A 23,767-nucleotide genomic window follows, 5' to 3' on the forward strand; every position below is an offset into this window, starting at 1 on the left:
CCTCCCTCCCTTCCTTCCTTCCTTCCTTCCTCCCTCCCTCCCTCCCTTCCTTCCTTCCTTCCTCCCTCCCTTCCTTCCTTCCTTCCCTCCTCCCTCCCTCTCTTCCTTCCTTCCTCCCTCCCTCCCTCCCTTCCTTCCTTCCCTCCTTCCTTCCTTAGTCAGAAAATGCTCAGTTCAAATCTAGCCTTAGACACTAACTAATTGTGTGACCCTGGGCAAGTCACTTAGCCTCTGTTTGCTTCAGTTTCCTCAAATGTAAAATGAGAATAATAACAGCAGCTACTCCCTAGGATTGTTGTGAGGGTCAAATGAGATAAACATTGTAAAGCTCTTAGCATGGTGCCTAACACATAGTAAGCTCTATTTAAGTGTAAGCTATTACTATGATTTATCATATTAAGGAAAAGTTTGTTCATTCTTGTGTTTTTGTTCAATGTTGTTCTTTTCAAAGGCCTTTCCTATATCCTTTGATATAATCATGTGATGTTTGTCTTTGTCATTAATACGATATACTATTTTTACAGTCTAGGTGGCACAGTGCATAGAGAGCCAGGCCTAGAGTCAGGAAGACTCATCTTCCTGAGTTCAAATATGCCCTCAGATACTTACTAGCTGTGTGACCTTGGGCAAGTCACTTAACCCTATTTGCTTCCTTTTTCTCATCTGTAAAATTAGCTGGAGAAGGAAATGGCAAACCACTCCAGTATCTTTGCCAAGAAAACCCCAGATGATGTCCTGAAGAGTTGGGCACAACTGAAAAATGACTCAATAACAACAACTACAACATTAGTTTGCCGGGTTTCCTATAATAAAAAGCAATGTGTCCAAAATAAGAGGGAAAGAAACACACTGGGAAAAATCTTCATGATAAATGTTTCAGATTAAAGTTTGCTATTTAAATTCTAGCAGGAACTGACACAAACTTCTAAGAGTTAATCCTAGCAAATAAATGTTCATACAAATAGTCACTTTTCAAAATGAGAAACACAAAGCATTCATAACAATAACAAAAAGTGTTTAAACTCTCTAATGCTCAGAGAAATATAAATTAAAATAGCCCCCAAAGTGCCTGTACTTGAACCCCAGTTTGTAAAATCACATTTCTCCCTAGCCTCAAACACTGTCTCAGGAAGTTTCTCTCTAGCTCAAGGGCAGCATACTCTAGCAAAATACTTATCTCTCTTCCTGATACCGTGGTCAACTGCATTTATAGAATTTAGTTTGACCCAACTATGTACTGGCTGAAGGAACTGCGTACGGGCATCTATCATATATATCCTAGACTCAGTCATATACTCCCTAGATCATTATACACATCCTATATCCCTTTAGCTTGGAGCATAAGTTTATTCCCGACATCTATCTTGTCTAACAAGACATTGATGGGGACCTCCTGAATTTTCCTAGTCAGCCCTGACCGATGGGTGACTTAGTGAAGTTTCAAGCCTAAAACCACACCTCCAGGCAGCCCCGCCTCAGGCTATTTCCCAGTGAATTCTGGGCAATATGCCTTCACAGTAGATATTAAAAATGCATCTTCCTTTAAGAACTAACCATTTCTTAACTCCTCCCTAATCCCACCCTGACTCACTTAGTTAGCATAATTGACATCTGATTTACTATGGTTATCCTTTATAAACTTTAATTGTAACCCTTTAACGTTTTGGGTTCCCTAAGAACCCTTGCCTGCTGTAAAGTGTAACAATAAACTTACACCATCCTGACTTAAAGATTGCTTGGGTCCATGAATTCTTTCCAGACTGAAATCCAGGGACTCTGCTTATTGGGGTTCCTGAAACACCTTTCATCCCAGGACAGATACAGACTACATATAAAGAGCACACTAGAATGTGTGGTAACATGGTACCACCATGGTTATGGTTATTTTTGTCACATAAGGGAGGAGAGGCATTCCATTGACTTCGGGGTTAACTTGGTCTGGGATACACGGAAAATGGGTTCTGGTTGACCTTTACCTATAAAGTGGTTAGAGAAATTGAAAGCCCTGGGTCCTGAGTCAGATCCTAAAAAGTAATGTCAGAATTTTGAGGACTGTGATAGTAAAGCTCTGGCAGATGAAGATAAATGAATGGCCTTGTTCTGAGACCCAGTAGTATCCTTAGGACAAAAGAGATCATGGAAAAATCACTGGATCCAAAAACTGGACATGGGTAATTATTGGCAACTTGGAGATGCTTGTGTATATACATGTGTGTATATGTGCATGTGTGAATGCATGTGTGTGAATGAGTTAGGGACTGAAGATGTGTCACTTCTAAATCAACTATTTTGTGTCCTTGGTCTATAGTAATTCTCTTAATTGATGCCTTTCCTTCAATTTCCTTGTCTTGCTTATAGCCACAGTTGGTAGTTTGAGACGATGTAGAGTGGTAAGAATAATGACAACAGACAGCCTTGCTTTGTACTACATGTAGTGAGAATGCTGCTGCTTCTCTATTACTTATTAATACAAATTTTTGGATTCAAATTGTGAGCTCCTTGAGAGCAGCAACTGTTTAGTTTAGTTTGTTTTGTTTTGGTTTATCTTAGCAACAATGCCTGGAACTTAGCTGGCAAGTGATAAATAACTTGGCTTGATGAAATCAATGCAATGTCATCTGCAATCAGGAAGAAAAAAGCATTTGACACAGAGTGAGATAAATAACCCAGATTTCAATCCTAGCTCTGGACAAGACCTGCTACCTCTCTGAGTCTCAGTTTTCTTATCTCTAAAATGAGGGGCTTAGACTATACAACCTTTGAGGTCCCCTCCAGTATTAAATCTATGAGTTTATAAGTTTATAAGGACCTCACTATCTACAAGAAATCCCTATGATTTATTTATTAATACTGAAATATGCTTGCGTTACTTGTGTAAATTTAACTTTATCATGGTCAATCTTTCTTGATTCATCAGTATTTATTTAATATTAGCCTATAATTCTCTTTTTCTGCCTTAGCCTTAGTTAACTTGGGAATTAGGACAATGTTTGCTTTATTGGTTAGTCAGATAAAAAAAATGCCTTTCTTTTTTTATTCAGTTTTATGTAGTATTATTTGTTATTTATCATATGTTTGTTGATTAGGATTTATATCTTGAAGAGGGGGCAACTAGGTCATATAGTGGAGAGACTACTGGGCCTGGATCTAGAAAAACTCACCATCCTGAGTTCAAATCTGGCCTCAGACACTTACTAGCTGTGTAACCCTAGGCAAGTCACTTAACTCTGTTTGTCTCAGTTTCCTCATCTGTAAAATGAGCTGGAGAAGGAAGCGGCAAATCATTCCAGTATCTTTTTGCCGAGAAAACTCCAGATGGGGTCATGAAGCGTTGGAGAGAACTGAAGAAAAACTGAACGAAGGATCCTCAGCCTCTTCAGACCAATTAAGGATTAGTGTTAAAATCTTGCAACATACAATGTGATTCATTATGTTATTTTGTATCATTATTTTCATTATTACTCACTGGCAATTATAATTATCACAAGAAAAAAAAACGTGCTTCAAGGCAGGTGTAGATAATATTTTGTGGCTAGCAAAATTAAAGAATACTTAAAGAATGTCATTGGAGGCCATAAGGCATCGTGGTTGTGGGTTTTAATTTTGTTCTTGTTGAGTTGTTTCAGTCATGTATAACTCTTCCTGACCCCCTTTAGGGTTTTCTTGGCAAAGGCACTGGAGTGGTTTGCCCTTTCCTTCTCCAGTTTATTTTGCAGATGAGGAAACTGAGGCAAACAGGGTTAAGTGAGTTGTCCAGGGTCACACAGCTAGAAAGAATCTGAGGCTCTTAGATACTACTCTTCCTGAATCCTGGTCCAGTGCTCTATTCACTGTACCACCTAGCTGCCCAATGGTTATAATAAACATAATAATAAATGCTATCAACATCATAGATTAACTCTCTTGGCCCTCAAATGTTAGTTAGCATATATCCATATGTTAGGATCATAATCACATAATCTAATAATGTATTAGCAAACAGTAACTATAAAATGTGTTAGGCCAGGGCCAGTAAAAGTACAAAATCTTGAACTTACTAGAGAAATCCAGAATTTCTTGGGTGAAGAGTAAAATCCACAGAAGATAGGACAAGGTTTCTCTGGAATAAAAATTTCTGGCAGGGGCTCTTCCGCCTCTTCCTCTTCCTCTTCCTCTAGGCATTCCTCTTCTTCCTCTGCTCCTTCTGATTCTTCCAAGTCTTTCATCATTTGAAGTTGTAGCTTTCTCCTTTCTTCCTTCTCCTTCTCCTTCTCTTCCTTCCTTTTTCTTCTGCGTTCAATCTCTATGTCCCTCTAAAATGAAAGAGAACAAAAACAATTCATAGTTTACCTTCATTCAATCCGAGTTTGCTAAGCATGAACTATGCATCTTACTAAATGAAGAAAGAATTCCAAGGAGTCCTGAAGGAACTCACTGATAATATGGTCTTTTACCTCCATAGTGGTAGGTGACCATTTTAGAATCATGAACCTGTCACCATCTAGGTCATTTTATTCTTGGAAGTGACAAGAAGCCCCAGTAAACCGTCCAAGCATTTCTGCTTTATCTCACTCATCCTGGTGCTATAGAGAAAATCTGCAGGGTTTCTATGTCCAATAAGGGGAAAGTTGAATACAGTTTTTAATCAAAGGCTAATCACTCCACACACTAGGCCCGTTTCTCCTGTTTTAAAACCCATCACTGTTATAACTAGACAGTAATAACCCACATGTCTCCAGAACCTGTGTTTCCAATTCCAGCAATGGAAAGATTTCAAATATCAGTCTACAAGAAGATATTTTTCTATGATTTGTGGATATACTTGAAATTAGTCACTAACATCAATGCTCCCCCACTTTTTGTGGGCTTTGCTTTTTTTAAATTTGTATTTTCAAACTGTATGTAAATATATGATTTCTACAGCAAGGATGGTCTGGTACTAGGCAAAATGTCCAAACCATTTCCAAACCACAGAATGGTCTGGATGGAATAAATATTCTTTACTTTGCTCCTTTCCCTTGTGGGACTTTTCAATGAATGGTGAGGCAGGGCAGTGTCAATTAGAGGGAAGATTATAACTTGGGGGAGTGCTATGTTGTGCATGTCTAGGACTGGAGGCTTTATTTAGTTCTGTCATGTTCTTGCATATGTAAAGGATTTTTTTGAGAATTAAATTCAGGTGGCTTACAAGATGAACACAAGAATTTATATTGAATGATCAAGGTTACAACTTCCAATTGTACCCATTTTCTCAATGGAACTGCTTGTGGGAGGGTTGGTCAATGGAATTTGAAGTTTGATCACTTTTGACTACAACATTCTTCTCACCCAAAATGCCCATGGCAAGTAGAGAAGGAGGACATGACATCTGGTTACATCCTCTAATCCGTGAACCTTTGCAATGCCAACTCGTGGTTGCCCTTCTTGGCATTTCAAATGGTTGGCATGTGAAATGCTCCAGGCTTTGGCAAATAGAGGCTTGCCAGCAGCTTCTCCTTTTACTCTACTAAGCTTTTGTTTGCTAACATTTTAAGTGCCTGTGAACCATAGGCAGTAGGGAAGTGAGCAAATGCTCCAGTGCAATGACTAATTATCCTTGACTATCCAGTCAACTAGTCAATTCTGATCAACCTCTTAGGAACCCTTAGGAATACTAAAATATAAGCCATATCATATCGCACATATCATATATACTATATTAATTTATACTATATCACATTATATTCATATGGAATGCTCCCACAGGAACTTAAATATTGCCTCTTTTAGAGAAATACAAATAAAAATGGAAGGCAACTAATTTTAACTCTTCTTTTTTTGTCTTTTTTTTTCGAGGGGGGAAGGCAGGGCAATTGGGGTTAAGTGACTTGCCCAAGGCCACACAGCTAGTAAGTATAAAGTGTCTGAGGTCAAATTTGAACTCAGGTCCTCCCGCCTCCAGTGTCGGTGCTATATTCACTAAGCCACCTAGCTGCCTCATCTAAACTCTTCTAAAGCATGACAAAAGTCTTACATAAGCTATTACAATAGTCTTTAGCACAAAGCATCTTATTTTCATTAAATTAATAATAATTCATAATTAATAATAATTCATAATTCATATTCCAAAAAAGATAAAGGGAAATCATGACAGAGATCCTCCTTAGTTTTTTGAGTGACTCAATTACAACCTCAAATGCAAAGTTTTTTTGTTGCAATGAGGGAATGGAGTTGCTAGCCTGAATTGGGTACACTTGGATCCAGAGAGTTTAAACAAATAATCCTTTTACTAAGATTATATTCTAGTACCCTCAGGTAGAGGGCAGTTAAGTGGCACAGTGGATAGGGTTCTGAGCCTGGAGTCAGAAATACCCCCTTCCTGAATTAAAATCTGGTCTCAGATACTTACTAGCTGTGTGATCCTGAGCAAGTCACTTAACTCTGTTTGCCTCAGTTTCCTCATCTGTAAAATGAGCTAGAGAAGGAAATGTGGCAGTATCTTTGCCAAGAAAACCCCAGATGGGGTAAATGACTGAACAACAAACCTTCATATAGGGGCATTTCTTCAGGCCATTTAAAAGCAGCCTAGAGCATGAAAACAGAAGCCACTATCATGAAGGTTATAAAACAGTCAGAAGGGATATGAAAAAGCAAGGCGATTCCCTGAAGTCTCAGAACCTCTCTACCAAAACCTTTATGCTCCTCTTGCACAAAGGGCCCCGTAACTAGATCCCAAGTCCATTCATCTGAGGGCAGAGTTAATCCCAACTGTCCCACAATTTCTTTACTCCCAATAGTTCCAGCTCGTGCTGCTGGACTGTGAAGAGTTAACTCAGACCTCCCTGGTTCCTGGTCAGCCCCATGGGTGATAAGAACCACTCTCTCTGATATGTGGATATTGGGCTCCTTCCTAATTCTAGTGCCTTCCCACTATTATTCCCTATTTCTCTTTGTTTGTGTCTTGTTTGTGTACATAGTTATTCTGCATATACCTCATTCATAAATATTTTGCTTGTTTTATCCCCCATCACATTTCTGAGGGACAGGGACTGTTTTTTTGTCTTTCTCTGTATCTCCAGCCCTTAGCACAGTGCCTGACACACAGTAGGCATTTAATAATACTTACTGATTATTTGATTGGAGGACCATGTGTTGTGGATCAGAATTGAAGGCTTTGAGAATTGCTCCCTTGGAGATCTGGAGATGTCTCTGTCTGTCTATCTGTCTCTTGGTGTCTTTCTCTGTGTCTCTCTCTGTTTCTGTTTCCCTCTGCCTCTGTCTCTCTCTGTCTCTCTCTCTCTCTGCCTCTGTCTCTCTGTCTGTCTGTGTTTCTCAAACTTCCTCCATGAAAGGTAGAGGAGGGCACCTCATCTGAGGGAGGACAGGAAATGAAGGACCTCCCAGAGCTTGCAACATCATCCCAAGGCACCAGCTCTTCATTGCTAACCCAGAATACCCTTCAGCCACCTTCCCTTCTATTGGGATAACTGTTCAAGTTTACCAAAACTTGGTATCTTAAAGAAAAAGGAGAAACCAGAAAAATCATGCTTCACAGGGTCATTCCATACCAGGATCCTTGATTTGATGCTCCTGAAATGAAAACATTTCATAGGCAGGTCTTTGATTTCAAAGGTTGGTAGATCCTCTGTTTCCTTGACTTCTGGAACAGGAACTTCAAGAACATAGCCATTTTCACAGAGAATCAAGAGAAAACTTTTATCCTGAATGGAAGAAAAGATAGAATCCACAAGGAAACTTTTTAATAGCACGAGATCCCAAAAATATTAGCCCTGGCCAGCTTGTACCACCATACCTTAAAATTCAATAAGATATATGTCAATTGAGCATAAGTTCACATGTTTTTTTCCATATAAAAGTTTATATAAAATTTCTATATAAATTTTTTCTACATAATTTCTATTAAAATGGGGGCAATTACTTGGCACATTAGATAAGAGTGCTGGGCCTGGAGTCCAGAGGACCTGAGTTCAAATGCGGCCTCAGATACTAACTAGCTGTATGACCCCAGGCAAGTCATTTAACCTTCTTTGTCTTGGTTTCCTCATCTGTCAAATGAGCTGGAGAAGGAAATGGCAAGTCACTCCAATAAATTTGCCAAGAAAACCCCAAATAGGATCACAAAGAGTCAGATACAACTGAACAACAATTATTAAATGAAACCAGAAAACATAAAAAAGTTTCCACTAAATAAACCACAGATTCTTTTCAGAGAGGTTAATGGAGTTGGCAAAGCTGGTTTCATTATGCAACCAAAGGGAACAAGAAATACTTCTTCATGGGATATTTCCTCATCTCACCTTTCCGTGATCATGATAAGCATAAGTAAACAGAGCATCGTGAACATAAAGAAGTAGAGAAATTCTGTGAAGAGTTTAACAAGTCCCTTTAAACTGCATCAAACATAGCTTGGTCCTCAGTGATTTTGACAGAAAGGTCATCAAGGAGGAGGAAAACAAAAAATTCTTAGAAAATATGGCTTAGTCTGGCTGCTCTCTGCCTAGAGCTGTGCACCGCTGGGGTCGTTGAAGTTCCAAGATGGCTGGACGAAAGCTTGCTATGAAAGCTATTGATTGGGCAGTGTTTGGGGAAATCATACCTAAAAGCTAGAAAGCCATCGTTAATGCCTTGAAATCCCATAATGAATATCTTAAGACCAGATTGACTACCTTGCCTGAGAAGCCACAAGTGATCAACTGGGCTTACTATAAGGAAAATGTGGCCAAGCCTGGCCTTGTGGACGAGTTTGAGAAGAAGTTCAATGAGCTGAAGATTCCTGTGCCAGAAGATAAATTCACTGCTCTAGTGGATGCTGAAGAACAGGAAGATGCAAAACTTGGTGCTGATTTTGTGAAAGCTTCAAATGCTAGGATTGCAGAACTTCAGAAAGAGATGGAAAAGATCAAGAATATAATTCCTTTTGAACAGATGACCATTGAGGATTTGAACCAAGCCTTTCCTCAAACCACACTGGACAAGAAGAAGTATCCTTATTGGCCCTATCAGCCAACTGAGAACCTCTAAAATTGGGCCTCAGAGGAAGCTGTGGTCCTCCTGTCACTTGCTCCTGAAATCTGGAATAAAGCAATTGTACAGTCTTAAAAAAAATATGGCTTAAGATCAAGAAATAAATGAGGCCAAAGGCCCACAGACTACTTAGGGAACCCACGCCTATATTTCATGAAAACTTGATTCAAGAAATGAACTTGGTAGATCTGGTGAGAGAAAGAAAGAAAAAGGGAAGGAGGGAGGGAAAAAGAAAAGGAGGGAGGGAGGAAGGAAGGAAGAAAGAAAAAGAAACTGATTTTATTTTAAGAGACAGTAAACAACTGGTTATCAACTTCAGAGTCATTTCAGAACCAGCTATCCTATCTATGTACAGTTTTGGATCACTGACTAGTTAGAGCAAAGGTCAAACAGTTTTAAATCTGAAAAAGATAAAATAAATTATTGATTCTGAAAGTGGAAAATAGAAAAAAAAGTGAAGACATTGATTCTAGTTATCACTAATTCTATTAGAAATTTAATCATCCTAAAATAATGGTTATAATGAGGAGGCCAAAAAAGCTCCCAAACAGTGCCAGTTAAGTGGAGGGACTTGGTTGTTAAACCAACTCTCTGACCCTGGTCTATCACTTGGCTTCCCTGGGTTCCAGTTTTCTCATGTGAAAAAATTAGTGGGCTGTTCTAGATGCCCTTAGAGGTCTCCTTCAGCTCTAGATCTATGAGCCTATGAACCAATTTAGAATATAATCTCAATTACAAAACATTACGGAAGTAGATAATGGAAAAATATAAATAGTTTTGTCTCACAAAGCAGCAAAAAACATGTTTGGCATGATTGTTTACATAAACAAATTGTTCTCAAGAACATTTATATTTAAAACTGGAAGGTTTTATATATAATAGAGATTTTGTATAGATATTTTATACATAAAAACTGGAAGACGTTTCACCAAGAATAGGTATTTCACATATAAATATGTTTTATAAACAAATAAACGTGAAATGCAACAGAGCTGCCAGGTCACTTTCCTGTGATGATCTAATCTCATATTGGATGACAATGGAATTACTACTATGGGATTCTGACAGCTCAGTATTTAACATCCTATATGAGGAAGTGGAAATGATATGTAAGAAGATGAAGAAGCAAAACACTGCACACAGTATCAGCAACATTGTCTAATAATCCACTATGAATGACTCAGCTCCTCTCAGCAACACAATGATCTGAAGCAAGTACAAAGGATTCAGGTAAAGAATTGATGGTCTCTGAATGCAAACTGAAGCATACTTTTCCCACTTTATTCTTTTTTGTGTTTCTTTCTTTTGATCTGTTTCTTCCTTTACAACTGTGACTAATATGGGAACATGTTTTACATGATAGTACATGCATAACCTATATCAAATTGCCTGCCATTTTCTGAAGAGGGGAGGGAGAAAAATTTGGAACCCAAAATCTTGTAAAAATGAATGCTAAAACATTGTCTTGACACATAATTGGGAAAACATAAAATGCTATTGTTTTTTTTAAAGAACATGAAGAAGCTAGGAAGAGAGTGTGAACCTGACTTAATAGATAGAGAAGGAATCCATTTGAAGGGGATATAGTGTTAAAGATATGCAAGGATCTATTTTCTTCTTCTTCTTATCACAATTTTAAAATTATTATATTATTATCACAAAGAGTGGAAGATTCCATAAGAATGGAAAAGAACACAGAAAATATTATTACCCCCCCAAAAAGTGACTGAGAAGACATCAGTCAGCAAAAACCAACTCAATGGCAATTTTATTATTTCTACAAAATTCACATAGTAAGCATTTTCGATAAATATTGAATGAATGAAAAAACGAGCAAAGGAATGACAGAGGGTTCTGAGATAAACTTTTACAATACTTCTCTCAAGAGTTCAAAGAGGTTTATATACAAACTCAAAAATTCTGACATTATTTCTTTGCATTGGTGAGTATCCTTAACTCTAACTTTCAGTTAAGTAACCCACTCAAAATCAGCTAGTCATTTAGTGTAGAGTAACTTGTTCTGGACTCAATACTTTATTCCCTGGACCCACCTCCCCTTTCCTCTATTTAAATGGGATTTTAGGAAAAAGAAAAATACTCATTACTTACATAAGATTTTGGAGTCCATATTAACTGTACAACAGGCCCAGGAACATTAATATAACCAATTGGCTCATAGTATTTACCCACAACAAAGAAGAAAACAGTTTTGTCTTTACTCTGAAAGGAAAACCAGAAAAATACATAGAGTTGTGAGTTTAAATCTATTTCACAGTGAACAATGAAATATTGCATGGACACATATATCCACTTTTGAATTATGTTTTCATTGATTGGTTTCACAAAAATTATTGGACTCCAGAGGGAGACCGAAGACCAACAAATGAGAGTTGTAGGAAAGAGATTTGGTTTTCAAGCAAGGAAGAGCTTTCTAACAGTTAGTTAGAGTTGTCTGTAAATGGAATAGACTGGCTCCTGAAGGAATGAGTTTCCCATCACTGAAAGTGCTAAAGAAAAGGCTGGATAATCAGAACTATAAGAGATCTGAGATGAGGGACAGGGGATTCTCACATTCCATGGAAGACTCAACTCGATGGCTGGCAAGGTGGCTCCTTCCAACTCTAAGATCCTATGACATGCTTTCTTAATTGCTGCATAAAGAGTGGACATAGGAAATCTACACAATAGCAGTTCTTTAAATAATAAACCATTCTCCAGGAAAGTGTTATCAATTGTGTTAACAGCCTCTTGTGTGATTCTCAGCTAAAAAAGTTCTATTCATTCTAAATGAAAGAACACATTAGAATCCAAGGAGCAAAAGTCAGTTTATTCTTTAGTGGGAAATCCAAATCGAAAGGAAATAATAATAAATAATAATAATATATTATATAATATAATTATATTTTATATTTACATTTATATAATTTATATTTAATTATATAATTTACATTATTATATAATATATATTTATGATAGATAATAAATATACTATATAATACTATATAATATATTATATAATATATTATGATTTTATATTAAGATATATAATTTTATATTTAATTATATAATATATTATGTTATGTAATAATAATATAATAAAATAATAATAATAAAACCAATAAGATTCAGCCTGTTAGTTTCAGTTCACTTTAAGAGCAATGAAGTGGCTCTAAGGGATGGAGTATAGGACTTAAAGTCAGGAAGACCTGAGTTCCAGTCCTGCCTCAGGCACTTACTAGTTGTGTGACCCTGGGCAAGTCAATTAGCCTCTCTGTGCCTCAGTTTCCTCATCTGCAAAATGTCATTCTTTGTTGATAATAATAGTGCCTATCTCACCTCTCAGGTTGTTGTGAGGATCAGATGAATCAGAAGCATATGTGTAATATTGGGTAAGTCACTTAAATGCTGTTTGCCCCTACCTCCCAGGGTTGTCATGAGGATCCAATAAGATAACATTAGTAAAGCATTTAGCACAATGCCTGTTATATAATATATAAATGCAAGCTATCACTGTCAGCAGCAGCAGCATCTCCACCACCACTATCATCATTATTATTATTATCATAGTTATTTTAGACAGGATTATATAATGAGATTAGTGAATACTGGTAGCTTAGCTATGGACTTTTCATTGGAAACATAATTTTTTTTTTGAGAGGGGAAAGCAAGGCAATTAGGGTTAAGTGACTTGCCCAAGGTCACACAGCTAGTTAAATGTCAAGTGTCTGAGACCGGATTTGAACTCAGGTCCTCCTGACTTCAGGGCCAGTGCTCTATTCACTGCACCACCGAGTTGCCCTGGAAACATACATTTTTAAAACATTTTACTTGCCCCGGTGGCCAGGACCTCTCCATTTTGCTCATATGCTATCGACGTAACTGCTGCTGTATGAGGCTTAAGAGCCTGCTTCAGTCGTAACTGTGCAGCCTTCACTTTCCTCCTCCCAGCAAAGATAATAAGCCCCTTGGGATCAAAAAGTTCAAGGATGCGAATGACCCCATCTTCAAAGCCTGCGATGAGGAGTCCTCCTCGGTAGCTGACCTTAGGAACAAACAGAATGCAGTGGTGTCATGACAAAGGCGTCTCCTCCACCAGCCTCACCCAGACTTTGCTGAATGATTTTTCTCTCGTCTAGATCTAGAAGCCTTTTCCCTTGTGTTCTGGCAACTCACACCCACCACCAGGCCACACAGGTGCTGGGCAGTCTATGGCAGTGTTTGAATCCTTACTTTCTGACCAAATTTTTAGAAGCTGAGTGAGGGCTAAAGTATGCCTTTAGTCATATTGGTCAGATTGGTCACCCCAAAAAGAGGCAGTATGGTGTAATAGAGAGCTGGTCCAGGAACCAGATAGACTTGGGCTCGAGTCCCTACCAGCTGTGTGACCATTAGGCATGATATCTCTTCTCTAAGTCTCAGTCTCCTTATCTGTAAAATGGGAATAATGCTTGTAATATCAACCTCACAGGGTTATTCTAAGGATAATTTTTTTGTAAACCTTAAAGCATGATAAAAAAAAATGTGACTTGGTACCTGGTCTAAGTAGCTGTGACAGCCCTCAGAAAAGGAAACAGATACTTCAGGAAGTGTTCTCAAGTCAGTATTACAGAAACAGGCTTCTGTTTCTATTTGAATTTGTCACTACTAGCCCAGGGCACTGAGACATCAAGTGATTTGCTCAAGGTTACAGAATATGTGTGTGTATATATGTATGTATGTATGTGTGTATATATATACAAACATAGAATTGTACATACAATTCTACACATACACTCATGTATTTGTGCATGCATATACACATGTATAATATATATGCATAGGCATACATATTTATATAGATGCTTACATATATATGTGTGTATATATGTATATATATATGTGGTGGTTATTGTCATTCAGTCATTTTTCAGTCATATCTGACTCTTTGTGACCCCATTTGGGGTTCTCCTGACAAAAGTACTGGAGTGGTTTGTCATTTTCTTCTCCAGCTCATCTTATAGATGAGAAACTGAGGCAAACAGACTTAAGTGACTTGTCCAAGGTCACTCAGCTAGTAGGAGTTATAGGCCACATCTGAACTAAAAAAAAATGAGTATTCCGAAATCCAGGTCCAGTATTCTATCTAGTGTGCCACTTGGCTGTATATAGATATAATCTATAATCTATATCTATCTATCTATCTATCTATCTATCTATCTATCTATCTATCTATCCACATATACATATCTGTATATATGTACATATATACATGCACATATGTGTGTAGACACATATATATCAGAGATTGGACTTAAACCTAGGTCTACCTGGCACTGAAACCTGTTCTTTATCTTTGTTATATTTCAACAGTGACCAATCTGACTTTGTGACATACTTTAGCTCTCAGTTCTGTAAGAGGGCAGCTAAGTGGCACAGTGGATAGAGTACCAGGCCTGGCATCAGGAAGACTCATCTTCTTGAGTTCAGATCTGGCCTCAGACACTTACTAGCTGTGTGACCCTGGGCAAGTCACTTAACCCTGTTCGCCTCAGTTTCCTCATCTATAAAATGAGCTAGGGAAGGAAATGGCAAATCACTTCAGTATGTTTGCCAAGAAAATTCCAAATGTGGTCATGAAAAGTCAGACATGACAGAGGAAAAAAACAACTGAATAACAACACCTCTGCAAAATGGGAATAATGATTTTTTTTTGTCTACCTGTCAAGGTTGTTGTGATTGAGAACATATATATATATATATATGTATATATAATATATATGTGCGTATATATAAATCATTATTGCATATCTGAGTTACATGGCTTAAAATAGGTTTAGATTTTTCTGGTGCTATAGAATATCCCCAAACCAGTTTACCAAATGATTTCATTCAAGGCCTAAATGAGCAATAAATTATGAGTTGCTATTTATATGTGTGGAGCATTTGCAATCATGCAACTATATGAATATCCTGGTAATCTGTAGCTTCTGCTTCTGGCCCATTCCTGACATTGTCAGTTCCACCCTAGAAACTACTCATTGTCCTGGCCCCACCATGAGTCTCTGCCTTTGTCTCTGCTCTGGTTAGCTCACATCTGGTTGCCCCCTCTTAACCTAAAGCAACCTCCCGTCAATCAAAGATTCAACTGAATGAAAGATGGGTAAAAGAGGTTCTACTTTCTTTCCCAAAAAGACTTGCTTGAAAATACAGTCTTGGACAGTAATTTCACTAGCACTAACATCTCCGTAAAAGGATGACCAGAGACCATCCATCCCACAGTGAGAGGCCTAGAGATTACTTCAATTACCTTCGCAGCAGGAGAATCTTCACAAAGCCTCAATGAAATAAACTCACTAAAACCTGTCAGATATACCTGGGCTACAACTGAATAATACTAATGTAGTGTTTATCAGAGAATCCTGCTGGGGTCCATTTAAAAAGAAGGTTTACCACTCGGGGGGCCCAGACGAGGGCTGTTCCTCCTTCTTTGAACTCCATGTGGGTCAAAAAAAGTTTAGCAGCAAAGTCAAAGATACGTATTGAGCCTATGAGAGAGAGAGAGAAAGAAAGAGAGAGAGAGAGAGAAAGAGTTATCCTACATCTGCTAATTTTTTAAATAATTATGATTTTATCTAAATAACAGAGATTTCACAAATAAAACTACCTCTATTGAAAATCCAAAGCTCTTTCTTAACTTTCTTAACTTGCCTTCAGAAAACTTTGTATAAGAATGGATGATGAAGGATCACAGTTCACTGCATATGGTGGTGAGAGAAGTGTATAAGCATTTTTAAGTGCTTACTATGTGCCAGGAACTGTTCTAAGAGCTTTACAAATATGATCTGATTTCATAGAAAGAGCTTTGCAAGTCAGGAGCCATAGGTACCACTGCTAGTCATTGGACAGCTAGGTAGCAGAGTGGATAGAGCCCTCTGGGCCTGGAGCCAAGAAGATTCATCTTCATGGGTTCAAATCCAGACCCAGACACTTGCTAGGTGTGTGACCCTGTGCAAGTCACTTCACCCTAATTGCCTCAGTGTCTTCATCTATAAAGGAGCCGGGAAAGGAAATAGCAAACCACTCCAGTGTCTTTACCAAGAAAACCCCAAATGGGGGTAACAAGAGTCAGACACAACTGAAACTACTGAACACTCATTAGGTTACCTCGAGGAAGCCATTTCATCTCTGTGGGCCTCAGTCTCCTTATCTACAAAGTAAATTGTTAAATATACTCCCTTATTTAAGAAACTATGCCCATTGTACAGGGGTTATAAACGCTTGCTGACAGACTGATTGGTTTCTATGTCTGGCTCCAGTCTACTTCTCCACAATTATTTCACACAGTCCCCCTAAGGCTTTGCACAGGCTGTGCCCCTTTGCCAGAAATGCTTTCCCTCCTCATCTCTGCTCCTAATGACCTTCTTTCAACACTCACAGGTCATGTGTGCTGCATCCTATGGAAAGGCTTTCCTGAAACACCAGATCATCGATGCTTTCTCCTTCCTCATGCTCTCTTGTATTTTGTGTTTGGGACATTTGTAACTATTGCAAAGAGCCTGGCTCCAGCTCACCTCAGCCTTTGTGTGAGTAAACTATAAAATGACTGAGGAAACAAAGATTCTATCATCTAAGCACACTGATTTGTTAAGTAATGCATGGCAATTCCCTAACAAACTGGGACCAGGACCCTTCCTCAGCTTAGGACTGGACCCCAAATACTGAAGGAGAAAGAAGTTTATACGTTAAAAACAATTAATCAAATAATACCAGTTAATTAAAAGGAAGCAATACATCATTAGGTGATCTGATTTTTAATTGGATGAAAGATCATGGACTTTCCAAGTTGGGAGAGGGAGAATGAACAGATATAATTCCCTGAATTTAGAAAAAGGTATTCCACTCTCCCCAAGTGTCACTGATTGGTCAGTATGGAGACAGTTTTTATATAAGACATATGAGTTGCTTGCAATGTACAATTGTGAGTAAACTCCTTGTACCAATATTCAAATCTGACAGGGTTTCTGGGCATTGTAATTTTTACCTTCTTCCTCCATGAAGCCTTTCCTTACACCTAGCTGCTAATGCCTTGTCTCTGAAATCCCCTTGTATGTATTTGGTATATATTTAAATCTATATTGTATGTATATTTGTTACATGTATATATTAACATATATGTATCTGTGTATTTACATATCAATTCTCCTTGTGTTTGGGGAATAATAAGCTCCCAGACAACAAGAATCATTTTATTTTGGTCTCTGTATCCCAAATGCCTGACACAGTGCCTGACACAAAAGACTATGTGTTGATTGAGTTTAACTTCTCTTAAAAACCAAAGTTGTTGAATTCTGCATTGCAAGCAATTCTAGCAATTCTCTTAACCTCCACTAAAGGAAATATAATCAGTGACTATTTTGTGAACATTTTTTTTAACTAACTATAAAAAAGGGGTTTTGTTTTGCTTTTCAGAAAAATAATTAGATTTTTAAAACAACTTTGATAGGAAAGAATAGTTATACATACAGTCATGAGACGTAGTAGCCATGAGATAGGTGAAGGGAGAGACAACCATGGCAGTGATAGGTCCGGTGTGGAAAGAAAACAGCTGCTTTGGATCTTGGGTCTAAAGAACAGAACAGAAATAATCCCTTCTAGAACTGAAAGCTCAGTTAATAAGGAATTAAAGGCCACTTTGAACACTTTGACGTACCATTGCATATGAAAAGTCAGTTCAGTATGGACTTTGGGATCAGAAGAATAGAGACCTCTAACTCTTACAACTTGTGTGGTCTTAGGCAAGCCATTTGACTTCTCTGTGTGCCTCAGTTTCCTCATATGTAAAATGGATGTTGGCATCCTCTGAAATTTCTTTCAGAATTTGGAAAGATGATTTTATGAAATATTTGTAATCTTAAAAACAATTAGCTCCCTCCATTTTCTGTGTGTGTGTGTGTGTGTGTGTGTGTGTGTGTGTGTGTGAAGTGTCTGAGTCCGGATTTGAACTCAGGTCCTCCTGACTCCAGGGCCAGCGCTCTATTCACTTCGCCACCTAGCCGCCCCGAAGAATCATTTTAAATGATATATTCCATGAGAGTATATACCATCCGAAAATGTAAAATATGCAAACCCTATAAATCACCAAGTAAAATGGAAGGTTGTTATTGAAGTTTAAACTGGGTATCTCATGTGCAACACATTTTTGATATATGAGGAAATTTCGGGTGGATTCTGGGAACACCATTACCAGCACATAAAGAAGTGCCATCTAATATCCCACAAAAATAAACAACAATTTTTCTTTTAAAAATTCACAATCTTAGCAGTTAGTTATGAGAGGAAAAAAATATCAAAGGAAAGAAACTTACTATGTTTGAAAAACTAAGATCCAGCTTCCATATAGCACCATTTGCATCCTAAAGAAATAATAAAACAAAGCATTTTCAGATATTTTTAACAATTTGACTTTTCAATTAAACCTTGGTTAATGTAAAGCACTTTAAAGTAAAAAAATATTTCCACCACACTCTATAAATGATACCAATACTATCACTGAATGCTTATGTAATGTTACAATTTGTTTGAAGCTTTGATCAAAGCAATATCCATTTAACTCTCCAAATGCCAATGAGAATTGAAGACCGTTGACTGCATGGGAAACAAAACAGTCTGCTTAATGCCATTCCAATGGAATGGAATGTAGTCATTCTACTAGACTAACCAGTTTGTTGTGATGGAAAATGTTGTTGTTGGGTTTGTCCTTAATTTCTGAAAAGGACCATGGCATCAGGGTAATGATGACATGACTTGCAGCTGACTTGGATTTGAGTGAGGGAGGGCTGTGCAAGGTCACCAGCCTCACTTTCTCCTCCAGAGCCATCTGGGTCCAGTGACCAGATATTCATCGGGATGACTGGAGATGGCCCAGGATGCAATGGGAGACCCTGGCCCTTTTAGGCTAAGGCCTTTACAGGCACTCACTGGGAGTGAGTTAATGCCCATTCAGTGAATAGGCCTCTTTAAGAAGTGAGCCAAGGGATGACCCCTTTAATGAGAAAAAAAGAAAAAAAAATTTAAAAGTCACCCTGGGAGGAAAAGACCCTCAGGGTTGCTGTTCCAAAGAGAGGCAGTTACCATTGGCATTCACTCTAACCCAGGAGGGCCCAAAATACAGATGGAAAATGTAAGTCAACAATAGAACTCTGGGAATCCACTGGTAAAGTATCCATAAGCATCTCTGTAGCCCTGATGAGTGTCCACAAGCAGGGAATTACAGTATGCTTCCATGTTTATTTCAAGGTTATCTTCAATTAATTCAATTCAATTTCACAAAGATAGTGAATAAAGTCTCATTAAAATTTCTAAAGGAGAGAATAACAGCTGGTCTTGCTTTTAAATCCCCAAAGCATTTATTAGAAGCTCAAAAAGCTATCTGTCCTAAAGCTGATCTGTGGCTAGGGGACTCTGTCATACAGCTCATTTTTTATCATCTTCCTAGAGGCCAGGCTGGCAAGTGCTGTTCCAATAGGTGATAGAATTCAGTCTGTGCTTATAGAAAATCCTTTATTATAGGCAGCTAGGTGGTACAGTGGATAGAACACAGGACTTAGAATCAGGAAGACCTAAGCTGAAATTCAACTTCAGATGCTTACTTCTGTGTGACCCTGGGAAAGTTACTGAACCGCTGACTGATTCAGTTTTCCTCATCTGTAAAATAGGAATAATAATAGTACCTGCCTCAAAGAATCACTGTGAGGATCAAATAAGATAATATTTTGAAAGTGTTTAGTAAATCTCAAAGTGCTATGTAAGTATTAGTTATCATTATTATTAGGACAATCTCAACTAATCAGCTGCCGAACGAACTCCTGATGTTGACCCTGATCAATTGAGAAAAAAAAAATGTCCAGTGAGGTTCCCCCCCTCAGGGTAAATATGTCAACGTAGTAAACATAGCAAAGGAATTTGTGACAAATAATGATGCCACATTTATCTACCTAATACAAACATCTAATACATGCAAAAGTGTAGGGAGGAGAGTGGATCTTACCTGAGCATACCAGATAGAATTCCCAGGTTTAAATATTTTCACCATTGAGTAGAGCTTGACATTCTTGCCTACTTGCATTTCATTAATAGGTTCCATCTCTATCATTTCAGATTCATCGATAGCATCAGCCGTATCTATTGTTTCAAAATCCCATATCTTTGCAGAATTAAATAGGAGAAAAGAGAGGTATTTTAATCTATTTATAATTTCTATATACATAGAAAAAGACAATCCCAACTTTTTTTAAAGTTAGTTGTAAAGCAGAAATAAGTACAAACTATTTGAACTTTTTAAATTTATTGTTTTGTTTTATCACAGTGAATCTGCACTCCAAAATTCAGTTTGAAAGAGAATCCTTGCAGTTCACAATTTTGAAAATAAGTTGCACCTAGTATTGATCTACATTTCTCTCTACAACTTTTTCTTTAATCTGTCCTTTGATTATCCAGAGAGAAAGCCCCTGATAGATGCTGTCTCTTGTTAAAACCCTGCAATTCAAGTCTCTGATCAATCTTCTTTCCCTTATAACTACAATCTCTGATTAATTTCTTTTTCAATCAAATTCTATTTTCTTAAATGAACAGAAATTCCAGTTTCTTTCCTTCCTATTCCCATCCCATTGGGGGAAAAAGGAAGCAAAATAAAATTTCTCCCTTGGCCACGTTCAAAAAATATGTCTCATTCTACACCCCAAGTTCATCACCTCCCTTTTAAGGAAATGGACAGCATGCTTCATTGTCAGTCTCTGGAATTAGGAATTCATGAGGTTTTGATCCTCTGGAATCATTAAAATTCTGATTAAGGCTGATTATAATTCTTACAGCTTTCAAAGTTGCTTGTTTTTAGGGTGTTGCCACTCTAAAAACTCTATAAATTATTCTCCTGTTTTTTCTCATTTCATTCTTCATCAGTTCATAAAAATCTTCATAATTGCTCATTATTATAACATTGATGTCATGGTATAAATTGTTCCTCTGGTTCTCTCCATCAGTTCATACATTTTTGCATGTCTCTTGGAAATCTTTTTCTTCATTTTTTGTGACACAATACAATTTTATTATATACATATACCACAGAATTTGTTCAGTCATTTCCCAGATGATTATCATGGATCCCAGAGAAGTTGGTTTAGGACTGTGATAAGTGGTTGTCCTGGCCATAGCCTAAACTGAGCTGTAAGGAGGGAATGTAGCATAATGTTAAGGGATATAAAATCTTCCCTGCCCATTAATAGGCCTCAGGTAGAGCCCATTAAGGGGAGGGGGAGGCTTGCTTGTAGGAAGGTTTTTACACCTTTTGCTAATTTCTAATTAGGCACTGAGTCAAGAGGGTTGTGATGCCTTCTGGCTCTGAGAAGTGTATATATACCCTGAGTTGGTATTTTGCTTTGGGGGCTTGCTTATGAGAAGAATCTTGTGATTCCCTGGTGGGGATCCTGAGTGGCCATATGTTCACAGCTCCCCGGCTGCTCAGATGTAAAGGCTCTCTCAATCCAGGGATGTATGTAAAGTGTATAGCAATATTGCTTTGATTCAGGCAGAGTCTGTCGGTCTTTATTTCTCTGTTTATATTTCTTCTGTTCGTATTTTCTCTGAAGTTCAGGGTACTGACTTTTTCCCTGAACTAGTAAATGTAATTTTAAAAAATATTGTTGACCCCTTGAACAGCTGTCTTTCCTAGTAAAGCAGATCTAAGAACCTGTGCTAGCAGCCATCCTGGGTATGCCATGTGATTGCTGTTACACGTAATAGATGACACCTCTTGGGCTCTAGTTTTTTTGCAAACACACACAAAATTTGCTATGAATATCATTATGCATATAGGACTTTTTTCTCTTTCTTCGACTCTTTGATGATAGAGTCCTAGTAATGGTATGGCTGGGTCAAAGGTCATGCACTGTCTAGTAACTTTTTATGTATACTTCCAGAATGCTTAGAGACCAACACATCTCCACGAAAAAGTGTACATATTTTCCCATAGCTCTTTTAACACTTATCTTTTTCCTTTTTTGTCACCTTTGCCAATCTGATGAATGTGAGGCAGAACCTCAGACTAGCTTTTCTATGCATTTCTCTATTATTACTGATTTGGAGCATTTTTTTTTACATGGCTATAGCTAGGTTGAAGGCTTTTTTTTTTCTCCTTAGGAACTATCTATGCATATCCTTAAAACCATTTATCAATTGAGGAGTGGATCTTATTCTTAGAAGTTTGAATCCTTTCCTTATATTTCTTGAAAATACCTTTAATCAAGATCTTCATTTGTCCCCATTTAATTGTTTTTCTTCTAATCTTAGCATTATTGCATTTATTTATGCAAAAGCTTTTTAAGTTTGTGTAGTCAGAACAAAATTATCTATTTAATTTTTTGTGATCCTCTCTATCTCTTGATTAGTCATGACCTTTTCTTCTATAGGAATTTTTTCCTTGTTTCTCCAACTTGTTTATGATGTGACCTTTTATATCTAAGCCACATATCCATTTGGAGCTTCTCTTGGCATAAAGTATAAGGTACTGTTTTAAACTTAATTTCTTCCTTACTGTTGTCCAATTTTCCCAGATTTTAATCAGCTGTAAGTCCTTATCCCGGTAGCTGTTGTCTTTGTATTTATCAAATACCAGGCTATCTATCTATCTATCTATCTATCTATCTATCTATCTATCTATCTATCTATCTATAAGATATGTACCTATATGTACCGTGTTTCCCTGATAATAAGACACTGTCTTATTATTTTTTTTTGGACAGAAAAACACCAGAGGGCTTATTTTCAGGGGAGGGCTTATTTTAATGAACATTGACAGCAATTTTAATAAACAGGTAAATGTGAACAAAAAAATGTACCTTTATTCAATAAGCAAATCACTGGGGAAGAACAGGATGATGCGCTCACTGCTGCAGCTCTGATTGGATGCAGCTCAGAGCGCGGCGTACGTTTCACCCGGGTCGGGGGGGTACCGTAATGTAGCGTGTAGCGCAGGGGATCACCTTCACTACAGTAGCAATCTCAATAGAGCTTATTTTCAGGAGAGGGCTTATTTTAGAGGAATCTTACACAGTAAGGGGAGGGCTTATTTTCGGGACAGGTCTTATTATCGGGGAAACACGGTATATATGCATATATATAAAATATATTTTCTTCTATATGTTGTATACCTAACCTATTCCACTGATCAAACTGCCTATTTTTTAGTCAGTACCCAACTGTTTTGAGAATTTCTCTTTGTGGTATAGCTTGAGATCTGGTATTGCTAGCCAGAATCCTCTTGTTCCTGCTTTTTTTCCCCCATTATTTCCCCTGAGATTCTTCACCTTTTGCTCTTCTATGTGAATTTTGTTATTATTTTTCTAGTTCTGTGCAAAGTAGTTCATTAAATAAGTAATATTGTCATTCTTTTTTTAAATAAAGCAATTGGGGTTAAGTAGGTTACTCAAGTAGGTTGCTCAAGGTTACACGGCCAGGTGTTTCTGGGTGGGTGCTAAGTGTCTGTGCCCGGGATTTGATTCCCAGGCCATCCCAACACTGGAGCTGGTGCTCTTACTCGATGTGCTACCTGGCCGACCCAATATTGTCATTATTATCATATTAACTAGGCCTATTTATGTGCTATTCATATTTCTCCAATTATTTAGATCTGTCTTTATTTCTATAAACAAGAGTTTGTAGTTCTATATCTATAGTTTCTATGTGTATCTTGGTAAGTAAATTCCCAAGTATTTTACATATTCTTTGATTA

General features: G+C 37.6%; 1 protein-coding gene and 1 pseudogene across 1 annotated transcript in view; one reads left to right on the forward strand and one right to left on the reverse strand.

Moving 5' to 3' along the window:
- CFAP44 (cilia and flagella associated protein 44) overlaps positions 1 to 23,767 on the reverse strand; it is a 138,902-nt gene that overhangs the window by 56,414 nt on the left and 58,721 nt on the right. The window contains exons 9-16 of the mRNA XM_069069874.1: positions 20,030 to 20,185; positions 18,348 to 18,395; positions 17,506 to 17,605; positions 15,433 to 15,527; positions 12,836 to 13,045; positions 11,113 to 11,223; positions 7,527 to 7,679; positions 4,038 to 4,292 (exon numbers count right to left, since the gene is read on the reverse strand). Of these exons, the coding sequence (XP_068925975.1) occupies positions 4,038 to 4,292; positions 7,527 to 7,679; positions 11,113 to 11,223; positions 12,836 to 13,045; positions 15,433 to 15,527; positions 17,506 to 17,605; positions 18,348 to 18,395; positions 20,030 to 20,185 (1,128 nt within the window). The remainder of the gene's footprint in view (positions 1 to 4,037; positions 4,293 to 7,526; positions 7,680 to 11,112; positions 11,224 to 12,835; positions 13,046 to 15,432; positions 15,528 to 17,505; positions 17,606 to 18,347; positions 18,396 to 20,029; positions 20,186 to 23,767) is intronic.
- On the forward strand, positions 8,456 to 9,084 carry LOC138147513 (ATP synthase subunit d, mitochondrial pseudogene; annotated as a pseudogene).

Source organism: Petaurus breviceps, unplaced genomic scaffold, assembly GCF_028583685.1.
Source record: "Petaurus breviceps papuanus isolate PSGF00001 unplaced genomic scaffold, PetGlider_PUasm1.0 90792, whole genome shotgun sequence".
Taxonomy (NCBI): Eukaryota; Metazoa; Chordata; class Mammalia; order Diprotodontia; family Petauridae; genus Petaurus; species Petaurus breviceps.